Source organism: Melanostigma gelatinosum (genome assembly GCF_949748355.1).
Source record: "Melanostigma gelatinosum genome assembly, chromosome: 12".
Taxonomy (NCBI): domain Eukaryota; kingdom Metazoa; phylum Chordata; class Actinopteri; order Perciformes; family Zoarcidae; genus Melanostigma; species Melanostigma gelatinosum.
The window spans coordinates 25,841,890-25,864,925 of NC_136645.1; the positions used below are offsets into that span (position 1 = coordinate 25,841,890).

The 23,036-nt window shown below is 44.5% G+C and overlaps 1 protein-coding gene across 2 annotated transcripts; it reads left to right on the forward strand.

Annotated features, from left to right (window-relative positions):
- Positions 1-875: 875 nt before the first annotated feature.
- LOC306786106 (uncharacterized protein) lies at positions 876-21,033 on the forward strand. 2 transcript variants are annotated; one of them, XM_079280749.1, is made up of 8 exons: positions 876-1,208; positions 7,149-7,264; positions 7,384-8,011; positions 17,109-17,730; positions 18,451-18,509; positions 18,624-18,720; positions 18,827-18,945; positions 19,851-21,033. In XM_079280749.1, the coding sequence occupies exons 1-8, from the start codon at positions 1,002-1,004 to the stop codon at positions 20,382-20,384; spliced, it is 2,382 nt and encodes a 793-aa protein (XP_079136875.1). In that variant the 5' UTR covers positions 876-1,001; the 3' UTR covers positions 20,385-21,033. The 2 variants fall into 2 exon arrangements, with proteins under 2 accessions (XP_079136875.1, XP_079136876.1); XM_079280750.1 differs by having other exon boundaries at positions 19,854-21,033.
- The last annotated feature ends 2,003 nt before the right edge of the window (positions 21,034-23,036 follow it).

A 23,036-nucleotide genomic window follows, 5' to 3' on the forward strand; every position in this document is an offset into this window, starting at 1 on the left:
TTCCCTCGGGATCTGAATTCATATTTTCGATTATTAAAAGCAGTTTTAATATATAACAGAACAAAGCTGTATTTACACTCGCGCTGAGGCGTTTATACTCTATGTATGCCCTGCATTATTCTCCGAAACGCCAGAGGGCGTACATACAAAATGAATTGTAAAGAATATAAAAGACATCGAGTGCAACTCAATAGATATACCAAATTGGGCCTAATCCCAATCTCCACACTCGCGGATTTTGAAGGCGCGCTCCCGCAAAATCTTTGAGGGTTTAGTTCTGTCCCACTGTCAAATCATCGAGTGTTTGAGGGCTCTCTGGCAGACATTTTGAGCCCTTTATGAACCCTTTCCGTAAATCTGCGTTTCTGTAGACTTTGCCCAAGGGAATTACCCACAATTCACAGCAATGTGCCGTTAAACACTGGGTACCAAGTGGAAGCAGGAGACATACAAAAAGGTAAACAAAGGACAGCAGAGATGTGTTCAGCCTGTCATATTACATTTACTCAGAAACATTAAAGATGGAACATAAAAACACATGAAAGCTGAAGAATGGAAGCAGAGACTACATAACAGATGTATTCATCGAACATTTAATTTTGTCATTGAAGCTGTTTTGACAAAAATAGATTATTTGAAATTATCTCATCTTGTAAAGAAAAAAACTGGAAGATGTTCAAATCAGGTCGTAAAAAATATATAAAACACAATTGTACATCATATTTTTTGTCGTTCACGGTAACGTCACTTTCGGGGGGACAGAGGCGTGGGGACAGAGGGATTGGGCAATTTAGACCTTCTGAATTGATTACTCCGGATGTTATATGTTACTGTTATACTTCCGGTGGCAGCCACAGTCGGTGCTGATCGTGGGACCAAACCTGAACCAGACCCGAAACAGCGTGCAAAAAATAGCACATTTGACAGGATACCGTGTTCGCGTCAATTTTGTTTGCTTTAGTCTGCGAGACAGGACATTGCATGTCCTCGTCAACACGAACATGTACTGCCCAGGAAACGCTACACCTGGTCACGGACCTCCGCGGTTCGGACCTCAACCACCCCATGGCCATCCGTTCAGACCCCGAGGGCCCTGTGGTGTTCCTCCCCCGGGACATTTGCCACCTGCACCTTGCGGACCATTTTCGGCCTCAGCACCGGAGAGCCATTTTCTCCACAACAGGCCACCGAGAGAGCATTTCATCAGCGTAGGTACCCAACAGGCTAATAACGCCAGCTCAGTTAGCTAGCTACATGATAGTTATGCTTGCACATAGACCACCATGAGAAGCAGCTACAAATGTATGTATCTGACTTTGTATAAGAAGAAGTAGGGCCAGCTGAGTACACCGCATGATATCTTATTGTGTAACGTAAATGTATCGTCCCAAACGGGTTCCCTACCATGTCTCACATTTTAGGGACAAATATGACGCGGGTCACGTGACCCGCGAAGGTAACTGAAATCTTGTTTTACTGTCCTCGTTTCTTCATATAAAGTTATGGTATTTACCCTTAAAGCGTTGCCAACACATGCCTAATAACACGACGATATAATACATATCTAAGTTAAACATTCCCAGCTTTATGTCTGGTATCGTCAGATGTTTGTATAAGACACTTACAAATCTGGTAGCCTATGTCTGAACTCGAGCCTTCTACTGTAATTACACTAGTGCAGGGTACTGATGACCACATCATATACTTCAGAAGCTGCATGTCCACAGAGGATATGGTGCAGGAACAGGCGCAAGAAGACGGCTTTAGTTTAGCCCTATACTGTACATTTCTGCTTCCGATCAGTCTCTACCTAGGCAGAGGTAGGGTAACCTCTGGTAGAAGATCATTCCTGACATACGCATACAATATGCAGGCAAAAGAAAAATCAGCTAATTAGTAAAATCTTGCATCAGGTTTCATTATTGCTCATGAAACCTGTAATAAAAGAAAGGGATCATGTGACCTACAAAGTTGTCGTCACAAAAGTACCCTAGGCTGTGTTTGGTTTTGTGGCTCAGTGATTATGTTAGTAGCTGTTCTTGTGACCCTAGTTTTTTTTTTTTTAAACACAGAGCAGCTTTATGTTGAAGTGTTTTACATAGTTAGATGTAATAAGGTAACATGTTTGATTTATTGGCATATGCTCCATCTGAATTACTTTTTGGTCAATCTGAAAGTAGCGAAAAGCTCTTCTATGACATTTGGATTAAATCATGTGGGCATATGATTTGTTTGGGACTTTCTGAGCATACTTTTTGACCACACCCTCTCTAAACGTACATTTAAAACTGTAGCTATAAAGCTCTATAGCGTTGGCAGCAGCCACAACTGAATTTTGGTCCACACACCATTTCTTATGCATGCAGCTTCATCTATGCATCCTGGATGGTCTCTATGGACTTCCACATTTTCTGACAGGTCATTTCAATGGCATGATGACACGGTGCGGTCAAAACAGTCAGGATCAGCCACTTCCATTGGCTACATTGGACCTGGCAGTACCATAAACCTGGTTTACATTGAAATGGGTAAGTCGGCTGATTTTTGTTCCTTTTTTTTAGAAAAATAGACTAGGTTGTTTGCGAGCCGTGCTTTTTCCTAGCCAGATATTATATAGGTTTAAACAGCTATGCAACTTAAAGGACTCTAGACTAAAGAGCAATTTTAATTTGAGGAGTTATAACTTTTTTAATATGTCTATTATAACATTAAGTTGACTCTTATATTTTCTGTCACTTATGTCCTAAAAATTATTATATTGAGATACATGTATATTTGTATCAGTCTTATATGTGATCAATAATCAGTATGTCCTTTACATTGATTCCCATATTTTGCAGTCAAAAATATAAAGGAATCGAGGATTGGCAGAGCCATTTGACCTGGTAGAAAAGTGCATCATTGGTCTATAGCTGGAAAAGAAGAAGAAGAAAGTACACTACTGCTTTACTGTGATTTGGAATGTACCTCATTTGTACTTTGGATGAAAGCATGTGCCAAATGAGTTAAACTGCTACATTAACATTCAGGTATCATCGAAAGTATCATCAAAAGGAAACACTACAAGTGAAGGTATTAATAATGATGCAGTTCTTGTGTAAGCTTACCTAAAGGGATACTATGCTGGAATTGTTGGCTCCTCTCCCTGACTCAGCAACACCAGAAGTGCGCGTCCCCCACTGTGGTAGCCAGAACACAGCCCAGTGTACCACCTGCACACACCACATGCTGCAGCCAATCCCTAAGTCATTCTTGTTTTGGAACAAGCATTGTCTCCTTGGCATTTCGCCTCGCTATATTTAAAAAGGTTTTGAAGCGGCGTCCACAATTTTCGTAACTTCCGCTTGGATGCGTGCATGTGTGGGGGGCAGGGTCTCTGCAGATACACACACCGCCACACACTTTTAGTGGGCCATAATTGAGAGGGATTACTTATGTATGAGTCTATACATTGTTCTTTAGGAAAATCCTGCATTGTAGCCAGTAACATGGCCTTTTACTAGCAGTAGAAGTTATTGAAGAGAGGGGCAAAAACCCTTTCTGAGCTAGTGAGCTTGCTAACTTTCTCTCAATAAGCTACAATAGCTGAGTCCATTTTGGACTCCAGCTCTCCTTTCCCTCAAAGGTGGTCGTATCTAGATGGTAACCCTCGATGGTTGAGGCTAGGCATCAACCTCGAATCGTTATGGTTGGGGAAAGGTCGTCGGGCGGCTAGTCTTGTAAGAGTTTTCTCAAATATAGGTGGATAATTTAGACAAGACCCTCAAAGGTCAGCACTGTCAAGACAACTTTGTTTTGGTCAATGTAGCAAGTTTCTATCAGATTTCACCAACATTTGACTCAATGTGAACAAAATCCCACCATTTTACATTGTTGTGTGACCTTGCCTGAAAGATGGTGATCTGTCAGTCCTTTGTTCCAACACTTGGTCCAGAGTGAAATATTTGGGCAACTATTGGATGGATGGATGGAGGACGGACATCCTTTCAGCACCGGGCCACTAGTGTGGCTGAAGTATTGATGTCTTGTTTTAAGATCAACTTCAACTGAAAAAGAATTAGAGATATAAAGTAACAGTAACTGCAGATGAAATCATTTTACCACTTGACACTTCCATATGTCTTGTATACTTTATATGGATTGTATAATTTATTTCATTTTACGCTGTGTATCAACCTTTTGATAATGTCTTTTTGTTGCCATGTTTTGTTCACAAAGGGAATTCAACAGTGTTTGTACAAAATATATCAGAAAGTTGTAACGGAGACCTGTTTGCTGTCTTTCTTTAAGCTGGTTCATTTTGCTTTTGTCTGGTCCCATGGTCTCAGCATGAGCAACATGCTACACATTGTACCACTACTACCATTCTACAACACTTACAATAGGCTATAGTGTACTATAAATTACAAGTATCCCATATGCTATGATATTGAAAATACAAAATAAGGGCAAAAATAAAAAAACATGTGCATTAGAGGGAGTGTTGCAATTAGTTCCACCGTGGCTAGTGGTATCACGGATTGATCCGTGATCCGTTCGGATCAGCCCTCACGGTTCGGATCAGCCCTCACGGTTCGGATCAGCCCTCACGGTTCGGATCACTCGTGAACCGCGGATCAATCGAGTATTTCTTTTTTTTTTTACAGCGTAATCATCATAGTGTGTAATAAAGTTCTACTGCTGCTGTTCCTTTTCAAGTAACAAGTCCCCGAATATCAATGCAGAGTGTCAGTGAACAGATATAAAGCAGTCGTGTTCACGTGAACGGAGCAGCTTAGAAGCATTTAACGGTGAAGTCATGGCGAGCGGAGGAACGTCAGAAGCCGCGGCGTCATTTAAGTCGCAAGTTTGGGAACATTTTGTCTTCCCTGTAACGTATAATGACGGATGAGGGTGGTGGACGAAACCGTTACGGTATGTAGGCGTTATTTAAAGAGACACACGACAACGGCAAAACATCGGCATGTCCACACATATGAAGAGCCACCATCCCGTCTGTCAGCGACGGGGACACTCCGGTGTAGAAAACAAAGGATTTCTAAATCTGGTTAAAATGCTTGAGCCACGCTACGAAATCCACTCACGCACCCACTTCAGTGTGAAGCTGTTCCAGACCTCTATGAGAAGGAAAAGACTGTAGAGACTGCTTTCACCACGGCAGAGTGATTCTTAGTCCGGTGCTGTAGACACGCCCCCTCTGTGAGCGTCACACAGACACACACCTGGGGCAGGTGCTGTAGACACGCCCCCTCTGTGAGAGTCTCACACACACACACACACACCTGGTTCAGGTGCTGACAGAAGCATCAGAGTGAAGCTAGACAGGCCCAATAATATTCCAGTCACCACAGAAAGGTCGACCCTCTCCCCAGACAATGGAGATATTCTCATCTTTTTGAAAATAATGTCACAGTAATGTAACATTATTGTGTATTTGAATGACCTGACAGGAAGTAAACATAGACCCAAGTTGTTGCCGAGCAGTTCGGTTCAGTGTAAACAGTGGAAGCTCACTGGCTGTTTCTTTCTTTCAGTATTGATCAAAGGACGAGGATATCAACATACCTCATGTTGCACTTAAACTTAACAGACTTCTTGAATGTATTATTTTTATTTATTTATTTCATTTTGTTTCAAATTGGACATCTTCAATATTTTTGTTTTCATGTAAGACTATAGCCCAAAGTTCTTTGCTTTAAGTGTTCTTGAAGTTCTTTAATTAATAAATGGAAAGCAAAGTTATGTTTGTCTCCTCCCCTTTTCTTTGTTGATCCGAAAAATGATCCGAACCGTGACTCCTGAACAGTGATCCGAACCGAACCGTGAGGTTTGTGATCCGTGACACCCCTAACCGTGGCTATATGCCAACGTAAATGGCGATTGCTTTAGTAATTGGTTTGCCTCAATCTGCTCTCGGCTGCTTGAAAGCAGTGCGGTTAGGAGTTTCCCCGTCCCACATCTGGGTGATGCATTAGCATGTTCTATGTGTTTCCATTCTCATACCAAACAACCGTGGAGCAACGCCGACACACTGTCCTTGTCTTCTAGTTCTGAATTTTATCGGATCAAACGTGACCCCAAGTCTCAAGGATTTATCACTTTGCTTACAATTTATGTACTTAAAGATAATATACACCTTATACCATTAACAAAATGGGACACCAAACTATTTATTTTTTAATTATTAAGAACCTGTTATTTAAATGTGTATTGCCTGAAAATAGGACAACTGATTATGAGGCAACCCTCACTTTTCCAACAAATCCTGTTGGAAAAGTTTACCTGAGATTCTGACAAATTCCTGATCCTTGAAGCTTCTCCTGTAAAGTGTAGCATGAGCTAGTCCATTAAAGTAGGACACACATCCCACATTTGTTTATTAGTCACATACTCGCACTCTGTCCTGTCGCACACTCTGAAGCCGTCGGACCGATTTTCTGTAGCTCTTCGCATTTTCCAGACTTTTGGAGCTCCATATCGAGATATCCTGTGATGGAAACAGTAATTATTGGCTGCGTAGCAGATGATTCATGCCCTGATCCTGCTTCCGTTTCTTTGTAATCTCTTCCAAAATATCTTGAATTTAGCCCAATACAATGTCACATTATTTTTTTAAATAAGAGCTTATTTAAGATTATTTACAGATTTCCCACATTCAAACATGAAGAAGTAAACCTGTTTTCCTGGTTTGAAGTAATACTGTCAAGTTTACAGTTTATTCCTTTGTAGATCAATAAACTGCAAACTTGACAGTATTACTTGGTCATGTAGATCAGCATAAAAGCAGTGATCCTCATGTCCAGATTATTCCGTAGTCTACACTAAACTCGATTGTTGCTGATCATTAGGAAATGCCCATTTCATTTCAGGTGTTCAACAACCAGTGTTATTTATTTCAGGTGTTGTTGATTTTCTGTCTGTTGAGCATGTCATTTGCGGCAAGATGCAGCTGATCTCCCAGGGAAATTGTAAAAATTGTACTGTACACTGTGTAATAACCACAGATTCAAACAGTTTTTAGTGTACACTTACTACTTAAAGATATGTACATTTTACAATAGTTTTTAATCTATTGTTACAAATTATATATATATTTTTACAAATTATTTATAATTTGTCGTTATAACATGAATTCTGAAAACTCTCAGCCCCACTGTAGCAGCTTCTCCATAGATCGTAGTGCAGTGAATGCTTTGGGAGGCAGCCAGCAGATCATCCCACAGTGGAATCCCACTCCTGTGGAACATCACCCTCCAGACAGCAGGTATATTTGTGCTAAGGTTGATTACATATTTTGTTTAAGTCTAAGCAGGAACAGCTGCAATAATGTTTTAATGTATATTTTGAGTTTGCTGTTTGAAGCACATGCATGCTGCTTTTCAGTGAGCGGGCTGGTGAGGAATTCCTGAGATGCATCGCAGCCAACAAGCCTCTCCCAGACTATCTCAAAGGGAACATGGCATACAACCTGGCTGACGCATTTAAGTCGGCTAATGTCCTGAAAGACATCCTTAAATTGGACCCCGAGTTCCAGAAGCATGCGACCAGGAGCAAAAGCCTTAGTCGAAGCCGCGGCAAATCTCGAGCAAAGAGTCGTGCACGAAGCAAAAGTCGAGGTAGAGCAAGGAGCAAAAGCCGTGTGCGGGGCAAGAGCAGGGCGAGAAGCAAGAGCAGGGCGAGAAGCAAGAGCAGGGCGAGAAGCAAGAGCAGGGCGAGAAGCAAGAGCAGGGCGAGAAGCAAGAGCAGGCCCCGCAGTAGGAGTCAGAGCCGAAGCAAAAAGAAGAGTCGTGTGCGGAGCAAGAGCCGGGTCAGGAGGCCCAGGTCACGAAGTAGCAGTGGTGAAAAGAGCCATGGCAAAGAGGGAAAGAGAAAGAGGAGCCACAGCGGTAGTGTTGTCAGCAATCATAATCTGACAGGGAATAGCCTGTTGGAAGGACTGAAGCTGGTCATGAACAGCAAAGAGCTGGAAGAGCGGTTGCCCACCCTCAAAGATGCCATCCTCACTATTCAGGTGAGCTCATCTTTCATCCTCCAAAATGTCTTTCAGTCGGTTATCCTAAAACTATGGTTCAGGACCACTAGCATGTATAAGCCATACACAAAAATATATATCGTGTTTCTATTCAGATAATATATCGGTACAAGATTTATTTACCTTTTCCAAGGACTTTATTGCTGCATTAAATTAACTCGAGACCTCCTTGATGTAACTTGATTACATGGATCAAAAACATGCTGACTTCCAAAGATCAATACTGTTTTTAATGGCTGGGTGTTGACATACCGTTCGGTATACCTACATCGCATCACTACATGTAACTCTATGCAACCTCCATTAACTTAAGCTGTTTGCTTCATTATTGAGCCAAGCAGGACTGTGCTGCCCACCGGCGGCTAACCGCTAACGTTAACTGACTTCTTACAATTTCAACATTGATATGTTGAAATGTAGCATTATCAGGGGAAAAAGGGTGCATCCCCTGGACACGTCGGTAGAGAGTTTACTGCGTCCTTTCAGGTTTACGGTGCTGTTAGTCTGGTGCAGTACCTTCGGTGACTGTACTGAAGAAAAGCAAATCTTTTATCACCCCAAAAAAGTGTTTATTTTGTAAGTGATTATAAAATCTTATAAATTCCTCTAATATAAGTTGTTTGGAGAAAAATTGGATCCTCCCAGTGGAGATGATTGCCTACTGTGCTGTACTGCACAAGAGGAGGGCGCCAACATTACATATTTTCTTATTTTACACAAAGTGATTTTAACTGCTTACTGGATTACTCCAGTGGCGGGCCGTGCATTTTATACCTGGCCCTTCACTGCCGTCTTACCATCTAATAACCTCATGATGGCGCCACAGCTACGGTTATTTGTTTCTCGGTGTGTAACATCACGTATTCGTTTTAAACTGTTTGGTACAAGGCTTACGAACCGAACAATAATACTTGTGCATTTGGAAAATGCGGAAGCTTAAATTGTGGTAAATATAATGTTTTCGGTGGACACCGGTCTGTCTGTCTATTTAGTTTCCGGGTCAGCGTCTGACCCCGGAAGCAAAACAAAACGAAAGTTACGAATGTAACTACGGTTCTATGAATCCTGGATGACCGCCAGAGGCAGTGCTTAACACTGGATATCTTCCATCGCGCGCATGCGCAGGTCGAATATTTATATCAACAAAGTCACGTGTGACCTCGGATGACCCCCGTCGTCTATAAGTTCCGGTGTCATCCTGAGCTCAGTCCTATGGAATCTTCTCGCGAGTTCACGGGATTCCGAGTGACCAAGAACTCTGGCGGTCATCCAGGATTCATAGAACCGTAGTTACATTCGTAACTTTCGTTCTATTTCATCCTTACTGACCGCCAGAGGCAGTGCTTCACACTGGATGACTTATACCAAAAGAGTCACGAGGAAGCACAGTAACTACCCCTTATAGCTCCGGCAGAGAAAATTGGCCAAGAACCCTCCCCAGTGGGTGAGGGTTGGCAACGTTAACTCTGTAGTGTTTGGTGAATGTGCTCGGTGATGCCCATGAGGCCGCCGCACATATATCCCCCACAGGCACACCACTCAGGCTTGCCCTCAGTGTGGAGACACTCTTGGTAGTGACCCTTCACCCCGGATGGCCGAGCGCAGCCGCTCGCCTTGTATGTATCGGCAATGGCCTCCACTATCCAGTGGGACAGGTGCTGTTTTTTCTTCTTTTTTTTTAAAAGGAGCACAGCCCTTCTTAGGCTCACCATAACTGACTATGCAGGCGGTGGCTTCCATATAAGCTCTGAGGGCCCACACTGGGCACAGCAGCCTTGACCTCTCCTCTCCCGATGGGGGAGGGGGGGGTCAACTTTGCCAGCTGGATAGGCCGGTTTATATGTGAACGTATCCACCCCCTTGGGAGAAACACTGCCTTAGGCCAGAAAGTGACACCCAAGCCATCTGAGTTCCACCTCAGACATGATTCTTCCACTGATAGGGCATGCAGCTCGCCCCCACATTGAGCTGAATTGACAGCAAGGAGAAAACCGTCTTGCTGATAGCCATCTAGGCTCTGCCTGTGCCAGGGGTTCAAAAGGACAAGCATAAGGTGTCCAGTACCAAGGGTAGGTCCCATGCAGGGGAGACCGGCCCTTATCCAGGAGGGACTGTAGAAACTCAGTACAGCAGGCACGGGGCGCTGTACTGGGACCTTGTTCTGAGCCGCACACCCGTCGGAGAACAGCTTCCACCTGTTTATTGTACTGCAGGCAGGTAGACCGCGCACTGGCATTCAGAATAGTCCGTCAGACTGGTTCTATGCAGCCACTCAGCATCCAGTCGGGCCCTCCCGTGACCCCTAATTGAAGGCGGCAGGGATTGGAATGCCAAATCCGACCCTCTAGTTGCGACAGGAGATCCCTCCTGTCGGGGAAGAACTCTGACAAGCTTATAGCAAAAGCAGAGGGAATGGTGGAAAGGCATAAAGAAGATCCTCTGGCCACTTGTGAGCCAGGGCATCTTGACCCAGAGGGCTGGTCCTCTCCGTCAGGGAGAACCAGTGGGGGCAGTGGGTCGACACGTCTGGATGCAGCCGCCACTCTCCCGGTGGAGGCTTGTAACGGAACAGGAAAACCACAACCTTGTTCCATTCTCCTGGTGGGTACATTGCCCCCAGGCTGGTCAGGCGAGGGGCCTCCCAAGTCAGAAGGCCACGGTGATCCCGTAGCAACTTCTGCAGATCTGGTGCCCCATCGATAGTTCATGGGAAATCACAGCAGAGGTGCTGTCCACCGGACAAGCATATGCTTTCCCTTCACACATGGAAGGAAGTGCTCGAGCGCTAGCTCTAGAACCTGGACCTGCGGTCTTTCAGCAGACAACTGCCCCCAGGCTGTCCTGTTCTGTCACCCTGCACCCCGCCTTGAGAGGCAGGTATCTGTTGTGACAATCTCCTGGTGGAATGGAACCGAGCCCCTGGGGCTCGGTTCCTGGGACACTGTTCGCCAGATATGCACTCCCTCCATGGGGATAGTGAATAGATGAATAGACACTGTTTCGATAATATTATTGCCCTGTATCTGTGCCACTTGGCATCCAAGCGAAGGCTGTTCAGCCATCCGCACTGGGGCGACAGACAGGCCCTCATAGGGCCACACTAATGAAGGTTATGCTCTGAGAAGGGCTCAGGTAGCTCCTCTCCATGTTCACCTTGAGGCCCACCGGGCCACGTGAGAGAAGGCGAGCAGTGTCCTGTGGCGCCTGAAGCCGGGACGGCGCCTAGGTCAGCCAGTCGTCTAAGTACGGCAGTATGTTCACGCCCTGCGATTGCAGGGGGAAAGGACAGCAGTAACACACTGTGGACACCCATGGGGAGATGGGAGAGTCCGAATGAAAGCACCCAGGACTGAAAGTTGTGGTGATGCACCATGGGAACAGGCGTCGATAGACGTGAACCACTCTCCCTTGGAAATCCGCTGATGGGAGAAAGAACCCCGACAGCCGGCCTGGAGACATCTCCTGGCACCCCTGCCGGGGGGGACGGGGACGTAAGTAGGGTTGTATAGGTAGCGGTCCGGCCTCTCAGCAGGACGCCGAGGCCTGTTGCGTCTACTAGGGTAAGCTGGAGGCTGAGAAAACGGCCTTGTGGGCCAAAAATGGGACCCCTAGGTCTGGGGGTGCAGGCATGTCCCTGCAAAGACCAGAGAACTGCTGCCTGGTCTGGCTAGCTCTAACAGTCCGCTGAAGCGCCTGTACAGCAGCTGACTCGAACAGCTCACCAGGCTCCACTGGGACAGTATGGAGGGTCCTCCTACATGTCTCAGATAGGGGTGACTGCGCCAGCCAAACCTGGCGGCGAGTCTGAACCAGGGTGGACATCATACATCCACGTTCCCTCGATATGAGCGCAAACGCCTGCAATGAAGCATCACTGAGCAGAAGCGTCGAAGTAGCCCGCTGCAGAGAATCTGCGAGGGAAAGCATGAGGTGGGAGAGGGAGTTGTCGATACGGTGCACAGCGCTGCTGTGTCCTAAGACCTGGATAGCAGGTCATCTTTGACCCGACATTGGGTCGAGGGCACCTGGCATCGGGCCTCAGAGTCTCCTCAGGGGAAACTGATGGACGCCATAGTCGTCTAACTGGCTGGCATACGTGCAAGGCCAGATTTGCCACCTCCTGCATGGTCTGATGTAAGGCGGGAGAGAGCCCTGGTGTCCCCACCATGCACGCAACTCCCTCAGATATTCCTCGGAGGGAGGAACAGAAAAGGTGGTGAGGGCGGGAAGGTGCCTGAAGAAGGCACTCGCAGACCTTACTGCTCAAGGCGTGATGCCGCAGGTCCTGCCTGGGTTCTCCCTGCTAGGGCAAGAGGTCAGGGCCGTCCTCCGGCTGAAGAGGAGCTATACAGGTCCTACAGCCGGGAGAGTTTAACATGGCCGCGATTCTGGTGGAACCCTTGTCCCACTAGTTTATGCGGAATTCCAAATCAGTCCGAGCGGGAGCGCTCTGCTGAATGTTGAGAGAACAGGCAGGGGGCAGTCAGTGGCGAGTGATCCTTCGGACACTCTTCCCTTGGCCAGCCGCTGCGGATATTGGTGACCCACCAGTTAGCCTGAGCGAGAGCACTCTGCTACTGTGGAAACAGGTCAGGCAAAGTCCTTATAGTGAGAGGGGCGAGGACACTCTCTAAGCTCACTCTCTTCACTAAGATAGTTGCTGCAGATATTAGTGTCCCCCCAGTTAGCTTGAGCGAGAGCACTCTGCTACCGTAAAAAACGGACAAAAAAGAACACAGTCCGTACAGTGAGAGGGGAGCGAGAACACTCTTCACTAAGATAGTTGCTGCCGATATTGGTGTCCCACCAGTTAGCTTGAGCGAGAGCACTCTGCCACTGTGTAAACAGGTCAGGCAAAGTCCTTATAGTGAGAGGGGAGCGAGGACACTCTCTTCACTCGGATAGTTGCTGCAGATATTGGTGCCCCACCAGTTAGCTTGAGCGAGAGCACTCTGCTACTGTGAAAACGGACAAAAAAAAACACAGTCCTTACAGTGAGAGGGGAGCGAGGACACTCTTCACTTGGACAGGTGCTGTAACTCTTGGTGTGCTACCAGTTAGCCTGAGCGAGGGCACTCTGCTAACTGATATCCGCTACCGATATGTCCATAATGTTTACAACAATCAATGGACACAATCAGAGTATTAGCTTAGTCTAGTTAGCCGGAGCGAACTCGACGGCCGTAATGCGTAAAAACCATCAATGGGCACAACCTCAATGTTGATTTAGTATAACTAGCATTCACCGAGTTAGCCTGAGCGAGCACATTCCGCTAACTGTGATCGTTGTAATGCTACAAAGTTGATGGCCACAGCCCCAGTACCAGCTTTGTTTAGCTAGTTTCCCACTGAGTTAACCTGAGCGGGGATGCTCTGTTAACTGTGACAGCCGTAAGGATACAAAGTTAATGGCCACAGCCCCAGTATCAGCTTTGTTTAGCTAGTTTCCCACTGAGTTAACCTGAGCGAGGACGCTCTGTTAACTGTGACAGCTGTAAGGATACAAAGTTGATGGCTACAGCCCCAGTATCAGCTTTGTTTAGCTAGTTTCCCACTGAGTTAACCTGAGCGAGGACGCTCTGTTAACTGTGACAGCTGTAAGGATACAAAGTTGATGGCTACAGCCCCAGTATCAGCTTTGTTTAGCTAGTTTCCCACTGAGTTAACCTGAGCGAGGACGCTCTGTTAACTGTGACAGCTCTGTTAACTGTGACAGCCGTAAGGATACAAAGTTGATGGACGCAGTCCCAGTATCAGCTTTGTTTAGCTAGTTTCCCACTGAGTTAACCTGAGCGGGGACGCTCTGTTAACTGTGACAGCCGTAAGGATACAAAGTTGATGGCTACAGCCCCAGTATCAGCTTTGTTTAGCTAGTTTCCCACTGAGTTAACCTGAGCGGGGACGCTCTGTTAACTGTGACAGCCGTAAGGATACAAAGTTGATGGCCACAGCCCGAGTATCAGCTCTGTTTAGCTAGCTTCCCACTGAGTTAACCTGAGCGGGGATGCTCTGTTAACTGTGACGGCCGTAAGGTTTACAAAGTTGATGGACGCAGTCCCAGCTAGCATCCAAGTTAGCCTGAGTGAAGACACTGCTAACTGCGAATTACGTCAGATGTAAAGATTAAATCTCCATGTACACAACGCCAATGCGGATCTAGTGTCTCACAAAGTTTGCCTGAGCAGGAACACTCTGCTAACTGTAATAGCCGTAACACTGTGAAGGGCGGGCCGACAGCGTAATTCTACGCTCTCGTTAGCGCGCCACTCGATTAACTAGAGCGGAAGCGCTCTGCCAACCGTGGAACAAACAACTGTTATAGAAAACAATGTTAATCGATCTTACCGATTGCTGTCATCACGACTTAGCTGGCCCTTATCAGACTGGTGACGACCGATGATAGGGGCGTCCACCAGTCCGGGGCTCGATGTCTGAACGGCGAACACACCGTTCCCTCCAAAGAGGGACAGCTCGTCGCAGCCTTTGGAGGGCGAGTGAACCGCAACTCCGACCGGTAGTCACAAGGCTACAGCGACGAGCTCTAATATGTCTTGATCGTAGACACATCCTTGTTTATGCTACCATGGTAGCTAACCTGCGACGCGAGAAGAAAAAAGGACTGAGCTCAGGATGACACCGGAACTTATAGACGACGGGGGTCATCCGAGGTCACACGTGACTTTGTTGATATAAATATTCGACCTGCGCATGCGCGCGATGGAAGATATCCAGTGTTAAGCACTGCCTCTGGCGGTCAGTAAGGATGAAATAGAACACAACTGAGGCGCGAATGTTCTGCGAGGCTAACACGCACAAACTCACGCTACAAACTCTCCCCGCAGCGTTTAGGCAGCTGTTCCCTACTGATTCAAACAGGGCTAAGCAATCGCCACACAATCCCCATTCATCCAGACCATCATTCTTGTTTGTAAAAGAAAACAGCCAAAACTGATTAAATTATCCAGACCCTAAACCCACGCAGGACGGGACGCTTCGTAATTAACGGACAATGCATATGGTCAAAATCGATGTAATTAACACAATGACAAGAGCTAACTCACAAGAAAGAATCACATTTATTTAAAACAAGGCATGACAAAACAATCCAGCAACACTCACACTAAAGAGCAAGGGCCATTCAAATAGTATTTACATCAGGGAACAATATCCATAAACGACACGAGAGGCAAAATTAACACACTGCAGATGTAAAGAAAACAAAAGCAGTTTCACTTACCAAATGCTGTTCTATTTAAATACAAAATCCATCCTTCTGTCTTTGTTCACAATGACCCGGTTGTACAGTACATCCGTGCTTCCCTTTCCCTGCGAACTTGATCGTTGATCTGGAGATCCACTCGGGTCCTTCCAAACGTTTTTAAGAGCACCGTAGCTTGCAAGTGTCCCGCCGTACTTTGGTGTCGTGTAGCGGCTTTTCTCAGGCAGCTCAGGTTACCAAATCCAGCATGGCTCCATAAACCAGGACGTTCAGTCGCAAATAACAGGCATTCCCAGCAATACAATTTGCAGCTCTTCTTCAATCCTGTCAGCCAGGAATACAGTTCATAGTTTGCCGACTAAAAGTGGCGCACAAATCCTTTTCCTGACTGTGTCAGGGCTGCTAGCTGTGGTTTTGGCCGGCCATTTCTTACAATGTCCAGTTTGTCCGGAAATGTCCTTCTTGAGAAAGGCGTTCCCAGTAACTCCGCCACTAAATCAGCTTCTCCTCCTTCCGCCATTTGATGTTAAAAAAACAAAGCTAAGTTTAAAAAAACAAAGCTAAGTTAAAAAAAAAAATAAATAATGCCATCATTTCTTCCATATCTTTCCACTTGAACTCTGACTGCTAACAACCTACATTCTGCTAGCAAGCATAAGTTTCACTTTAGTCACGTGCTCGCCCACTGACCAATCACTGACCAATCACAGCACACTCTGCACCTCGCGGCAGAGCTGCACCTGGACATGAGCTGCACGTAACGCTGACGTCATTATAGGCCGGCTAGCACGTGCGGACATGTCAAAGAATACGCCCAACATGTCAAACTAAAGATCTGATTGGTTGAACACTTTGACAATCAACAATATCGTCCCCATTCACTTAAACTGCACATGGATTCACTTCAGAGACTGCAGGCCTGTGGCCTGTCTTCTTACCTAGAGACACAGAGGTGAAATCTGATTGGATAAAAGCTCTACTTAAAACAAGCTGCACTGGAAGCAGAGCAACTGAGGAAGACAGTAGCTGTGCAATGAGAAAATAAGATAACGGGAAAAATAATTTTATAAATTATAATACATGTAGTGTATTTAAGAAAAAATATTAAATTATAAAATAGATATAGCTTTGTGATTCTGTTCAGGCCAGCAGAGAAGGCCTTGCAGGCCCTGACGGCCCACCACTGGATTGCTCAAATGCAGAAATGACTATAAAACTCTTAAAATGTTTTGATACCAGATGGTGTACCAGCTACTTAAGGCCAGTTTTGCTTGTTTGCTTTTCAGTGTCGTTGATAAACTGAGTGTTGGCATCAGTGTCTCTGAATGTTGAAGCCATATAACATATTTTAATTTTGCTAGTAGTATGATGCTCCTCCACCACTTCCACTTGAACATCAAACATTTCTGGCTTCCGGGAAAAATGTATCAGTAATTATTCTGTAATGAAATAATGAGCTTCTTTATTAGTAATTATTGCATAAGGAAGGACAACGGTTTTGTAAACTGAAACTATGTTTATTGTACAAACAAAGATCTTGAGAGCACCGTATACAATAGTTCAAGTATTTAATTTCAGTCAGCTATCAGAAACCTCATGCCAATACTCGATACAATACTTCAAATTGCAGTTAGTGTGTGTTTTTTTTCATGCTTCTCCTGAGTTTGAGATTAGACTAGAGCTGACCTGCAGAGACTTAAATGCATGGGGGAACACTGGCGGTTAAAACTCTGCCTGGATAGACTTGACTGTACCACTTTATATCCCATAGCAAATAATTTGTAGCTAAGCAAGATACGAAAGGGATGAGATACCACCTGTTAACTGTATGTCATTGTTGTGATCTCTTCTGTACAGGCCTCAGATGAAAGCAAAAAAGTGGAGTGTGTGCCTAACGAGCACAGGCATCAGCAGCATAACAGTAATGAGAACTCAACATCGTTGGAAAATGACAGTATGCTCCTTCCCCATGACAGAGTAGGCAGTGACTTCTCTTGGCTCCAGGTGCGGAGTCAGGAGGACTCTGCAGTCCTGAAAGCGCATGAGCTTGAAGATGAAGAGTCATTTTTGTATGGGAATGAAGACACTGGAGGAAAACAGGCCAAAATATCCTCCATTGGAGAACATGCCAAACTACAGAAAATGGCTAGTTCAGGCAGTCAGCATCATCAGAACAAGTCCATATTCAGCAGCTTCGGGGATCTCTTTGATCTGAAGCAGCCCCTTCAAATTAATTCCTCAAGTGTAGCCTCTGCCGATCTGGACAGCAGTGAGTGTGAGAAGATCAGGAACATATTAAAAAGTCTGGGCACAGCAGACGTCAGCGATATCATGGTTAAGATGCAGGGGCAAAGGGAGGGGAGGCAGCCGTCTCCTGCAGTTCCTGCTTCAGACCAAACAGCAGCAGGCTTAGTATTGCCAGCACTGAGAAACCCCAATGTACGGCACGCTCTGGAGTCTTTACAGTCACTGATCAAAGGTCAGTCAACGACAGCTTTTTACATTTTCTAATCATGCCTTCACAATGCAATCAACCTTTTTTTACTAATGTTATTATTTTGATTGAGTTTTGGTTGTGCCAAAAGATTGAACTGCGTCTGCTATTGCAACTGCAAAAGTTGCAATAGACTACTGCTTTAACTTATCATTATGAAGTAAATGTTGATTACACAACCTAATCTATAGAATATTGACACCACCAGCGCTTAGATTGGTTCCTTATCATTATGAAGTAAATGTTGATTACACAACCTAATCTATAGAATATTGACACCACCAGCGCTTGGATTGGTTCCCTGTACAATCCTCCGGTGAAATGAAGGCTTTATTTATGGCACAAAAAGGTGCATCAACCATGGCGCCACCAAAACAGGAAGAGGATAGCGCTTTTGTTTTCCCTGAAAGCTATCAGTAGCTATCCTCAGCTCCCAAAGAGTAGCATTGGAAGTCCTTTGCAGTTACTATCCCCAGTAGCGGAAATGGTAGACAGTGGAATATCTCATTCTGACTGTCTTGTTTTGATTTTGGATCTGTTTTTCTCCAGTTATCATGAATGAGATTTTAGTGACAGCTGAACTTGGAGGTGTACCCAATGAGTTGGAAACTGATGCCATCTGGCTTGAGGATTTATCTTCTCTGTCTTTACCGTTTCATGCTTTTGATATAAAATACAGAATCATGTTGTTGTTTCTTCCTCAAGCGACAAAGGAGAAGCGTGAAAAAAGCGATGGCAGTGGCACATCCGCGGATAAAAACAAGGTAATGGATTTCCAAGCTGTGTCACTGGCTACTCAATATGATGAGTGATAAAGTTTAAATCATTCCAGAATGGTGAAAGCCTTTCATTTTCAAATAGTTGCTTGTGTTACCCAGGCAGGTGACGATGAGGAAGGGAAGACCGAAAAACAAGCCAGAATAAGTCAAATGGAATCCTTGATGAAAGAACTGGATGGATTGTTGAAACAGGATGGTAAAGATGTTTCTCTAATGACAATCCTGTGCTTCCTGTTGTCTTTAGTGTCTTCCACGCTCTAAAATACTCCATGTGCTTCACTGCCTTTCTTGTCCTTTTGCAGGGTTCAGTTTTCTGACTCCAGTAATTGGGTTTTACTGCCAGAAATGTGAGGAGTTCATTGGAGATTTGAATAGTGCTGAAAACCATGCAGCCATCCACAGCCATAGTAACTCAAGCAGTGTAAGTATATTTCATGTTTACCTCCGTTTGGTGATATTTTTCTGTCAACAAATCCCTTGAAATGTCCGAAACCAACCAGGCATGTATCAACTAACAATTATTGTGTGTGAAAAGCCTGATTTCTTTTTGGTCTGTGCCATAGAGCTCAATCAAAAACACGTCAATGTTCCTTCATTACCGTAAACTTACACACTGTAGTTTATTTGGACTAATGCTGCGTTCACACCAAACGCGGCGCGAATAGATTACATACAAAGTCTATGCACAGACGCGATGACACTGCCGTGGCGCGAATTCGCGTGAGTTGAATTTTTTTCAACTTCGGAGTTATAGAAAATGACTGAACTTTTTTGAAAATGAAACTTTATATGGGACCTATTTTTTATGATTCATGCCTTGAGTAGGAACCAATGGGCTTGGGCTAGTCTGTGAAAAGTGTTTCTATGTGTTATGAATGTCCACACTGAAAGATGTTGTGAAGAGGGGATAACGTGGACAAACTGTCCACTTCGGACCTGAATTAAACTCAGTGTGGCAGCAGGAGGCAGGATAATGGCATACGGAAAGTCTTTAAGTTGGCTAACTGACTTAGTAACAAAGCAGTATTTTCTAGACACCATGAGCTCCTGGTCATACCAGACAAGCAATGATGCGTTTAATTACTTATAAATGTGTAAAAGGAAGATTGTGTTTTTTTATTCTCTGACAGGTTTAAATCTATTGCTTTTCTTCTACTCTCACGTCATTTTGGCCCCATCACATTTCATGAAAAGCAAAAAAACGTCATACTATGGGTTTTGGTGACCACTTCTGTCTTAATGTCGCCATAAACTCTGTGATTTCTTTATCATAATTTTTGAGAAATAGTTTTTTTGTATTTTTAAATAGTTTTTATGTATTTTCAGCAGAAAGTGCAGAAGGACAAGCCTGCTGGAGATAGCAAGGGGGACAAGCGCCATTTTAGCAACAGCACTCAGCATCCACACCCCTCAGACAGAGATCACAGGGACTACGGTCACAGCAGAGACACAGGAGACCACAGGAATCACAGAGACCACCAGCGAGACTGGAGGGACGAAAGAGATCACAGAAGCAAACACCACGACGACTGCACAAGCCACAGGGCCGGGCAGGATAACGTCTCCATGAAAGACGAGATGAGGAAGGAGAGGATGCTCATAACGGTGTCCCGTGGACTGACGGCGCCTCCAAATGTCAGGGTCAAGGAGGAGGTGAACAAGGAGCAGACTGTCGGATGCCATAGCAAAGTCAAAGTGGAAGACAATGCCGGCAAGGAAAAAGCATCCAAGAGCAACAGAGCAACAGATGAAAGCAGTGATAGTAGTGACGACAACAAAAGGAAAACGCAGAAAGCAAAATCATCGAAAAAGAAGAAGAAGAAGAAGAAGGAGAAAAAGAAGAAGAAGGCGAAGTCCTAATTGTTGAATTATGCTCGTCACTTCCCATATCCACGCCCTGAGACGATGTTGGCATCTCGTTGCTGCCCAAGTTTTTCTAAACGTAACTTCTTTTTCTTGTCCCAGTTATTTTTTTTTATTGGTGTGGTCAGAAGAGGGAGGTAGGCCTCAAGGAGTGATTCATCATTGTGCTTCAAGGAACGGACGGACTGTTATGAAAGGCATTTGTCCTCAACCATAGTCAAAAGTGAAGATTGATATACATTTTATCTTTGTGCATCTGTAACAGAGATGGGTCTGACCTCTGGTTAGCCCCATGATTGGACGAGGGGGAAGTTTTGCGTTCTTGGAGGTATAACAGCCCACTCTTGATAGAGCTGCTTCCAGTGGTTGTGCCAACTGAGGCCAAATGCATCCGAGACCGATCTCTACTCGACGCACAGAGACGAAATCGATATGAATCGCTTTTGTTTGTTTTTTTGGCTGTGCTTTTATATATCCTGTATACCTCACATCCTGGTTTCATGTTTAAATTCAATGTTTGAATTATTTTTGTATAAAACTCCATTCTCAATTATTGCTACGGTGTGAATATTTTCCAACAACAAAAAGGTTTCGAAATGTGATATGTGTATCTGCATTTGAATCTGAAATACAAGATAACACACAAGTCTGTCTCCTGTGGCTTTGTATAGTAAAGACGTGTGTAAAATGTCATTTAAAAAAGTAAGACTGTATTGTTATTGAGTGATCAGATCTCTTTGCGGTGGCCATAATCAAAAAGTGGGCAGAATCCTTGACAGGTTGTGTGATGAAGGCAATGCTGGAGACTATGACCCCACAGAGTCCTGTCTGGTAATGCACTCTGGTTAAAGTTAGTGAAAGGTGGTAGTTTCAGTTAAATCTCAGTAAACACAACCAAGAGCTGTGAGTGCCAAAACACAAGTAGAAACAATTCTGTTGTCACTACAAGTGGACATACTGTGTCAAAGCATTTGACTGATATATTCAGTATCAACATTTTTGAGACTTACCAGATACGTCAATCAACAATATTTCCTCTTTATCTTTATAGAAAATGTAATTCAGCCGGCATTAAGTTTCCTAAAGAACATTTTTACTTTTGCAAGTTAGCATTCTATAAAAGTCATCTCCAAGAGACGGCGTTATTCTACCAGCACAGTATTTCTGCAGCAGTAATAATGTCAGCCTTCCCACCTGTTAATGAGAACATCTGTACAATATAGGTATTTTTCCCAGCAGACATCTAGACTTATGTTCCTTTACTATTACCAGGCTGCTTTGAAAAGTCAAGATTTCTGTGAAGAGGGTCAACAGCAGATTCCTGAAACGTGAGCAGCTACATGGAATTCATTCATTTGATTATTTACACCTGTGCTTTCCATAATGGGACTCAACATGTCTGCCATGACATTATCCTATTAGCCTATTATCCTTTCTTGTAGAGGCCAGCTTTGTACTCGTCTATACATTAAGTGGCAAAAGGTGATGGGATTTTAACAGCATTCTATTGAGTATGAAGATTGGTCATTAGCAAAGGCTTCTGTGGCTTTGTATGCTGTACTTTATCCGACTCAGTCCGACCCTTACAAAGGTCGTGGATGAACAGAAGAGTGGAACATAGTTTTGTGTAAGTGAATGAACTGTCTGTGCTTAGGTAACACTTAACCCCGTTGAGTTTGCAGTGATCTCTCTGTAGGAATTTTGAGTGTAGAACTGGGTGTTAAGAAATTATAATAGAAGTGTTGAATGATTCATATTTAAGAATTCATAATCAGAAGTGTTTTGGAAATACATAATTAGAATAATCATAATTGTAGAAGTGTTTTAGGATTAGTAGCTAGAAGTGTATCTTAGTAGAATTTGTAGCACCTTCATATCTGTGTGAAGCTTTTGCCAAAAGTTGCAAATTCTTATCTTTTATATCGAATGTTTATCATATAAGTGTTAAGCCATAAAAGACAGTCATTGAATGTATTTAGAATGAGTAAGGGACAGATAGATTTCTAGACAGGTCATGCCCCTGCGAGGGTCCTGCGAGAAGGAGGAGCCAGCTGGATTTAGCCAATGTCACGATCTCACCGACGTCACGATCTCCTTAGTTACGAGGTCTGTCCGCCATGTTGGAGTACATACAGATCCTACATGGCGGCGAGTAAACAAGGAAGTGCGGCGAAAATACCATACTTTGAATCACTGGATAGTGCATCAAAGGTTCGCTACCTGGCCAAATTGAAGGTTATTGGTAACTTGGATCCCTATACGATGAGTGCAGATGGTTTCAGTGCCGATCCTACTTATCTTCCATCGGTAAACTACGCCAACATCTACACGTATCTCGTGAACACCCCCAGTCCTTACACAAAAGACGAGCTGGAGTGCTACAAAGGGCTCGACGCTTATAATCAGTTTGTCAGTGGATGGGTCCGAGACGTCAAAGCAACGGTCGTCGACAATTCTCATCTCGTCACTGGAAGGGTAAATATATACAGATCTGGTCAGATATTTAGCAATATTCAATGTTTACTCAGTGCAAACAGACACGTGTGTTTGTTTACATTGTACATGCACGTCATTGTGTGCGTGTGTGTAGGAATTCACTTTAAACTAACCCCTAACTTCATCCCCCCCCCCCCCCCACACACACACACA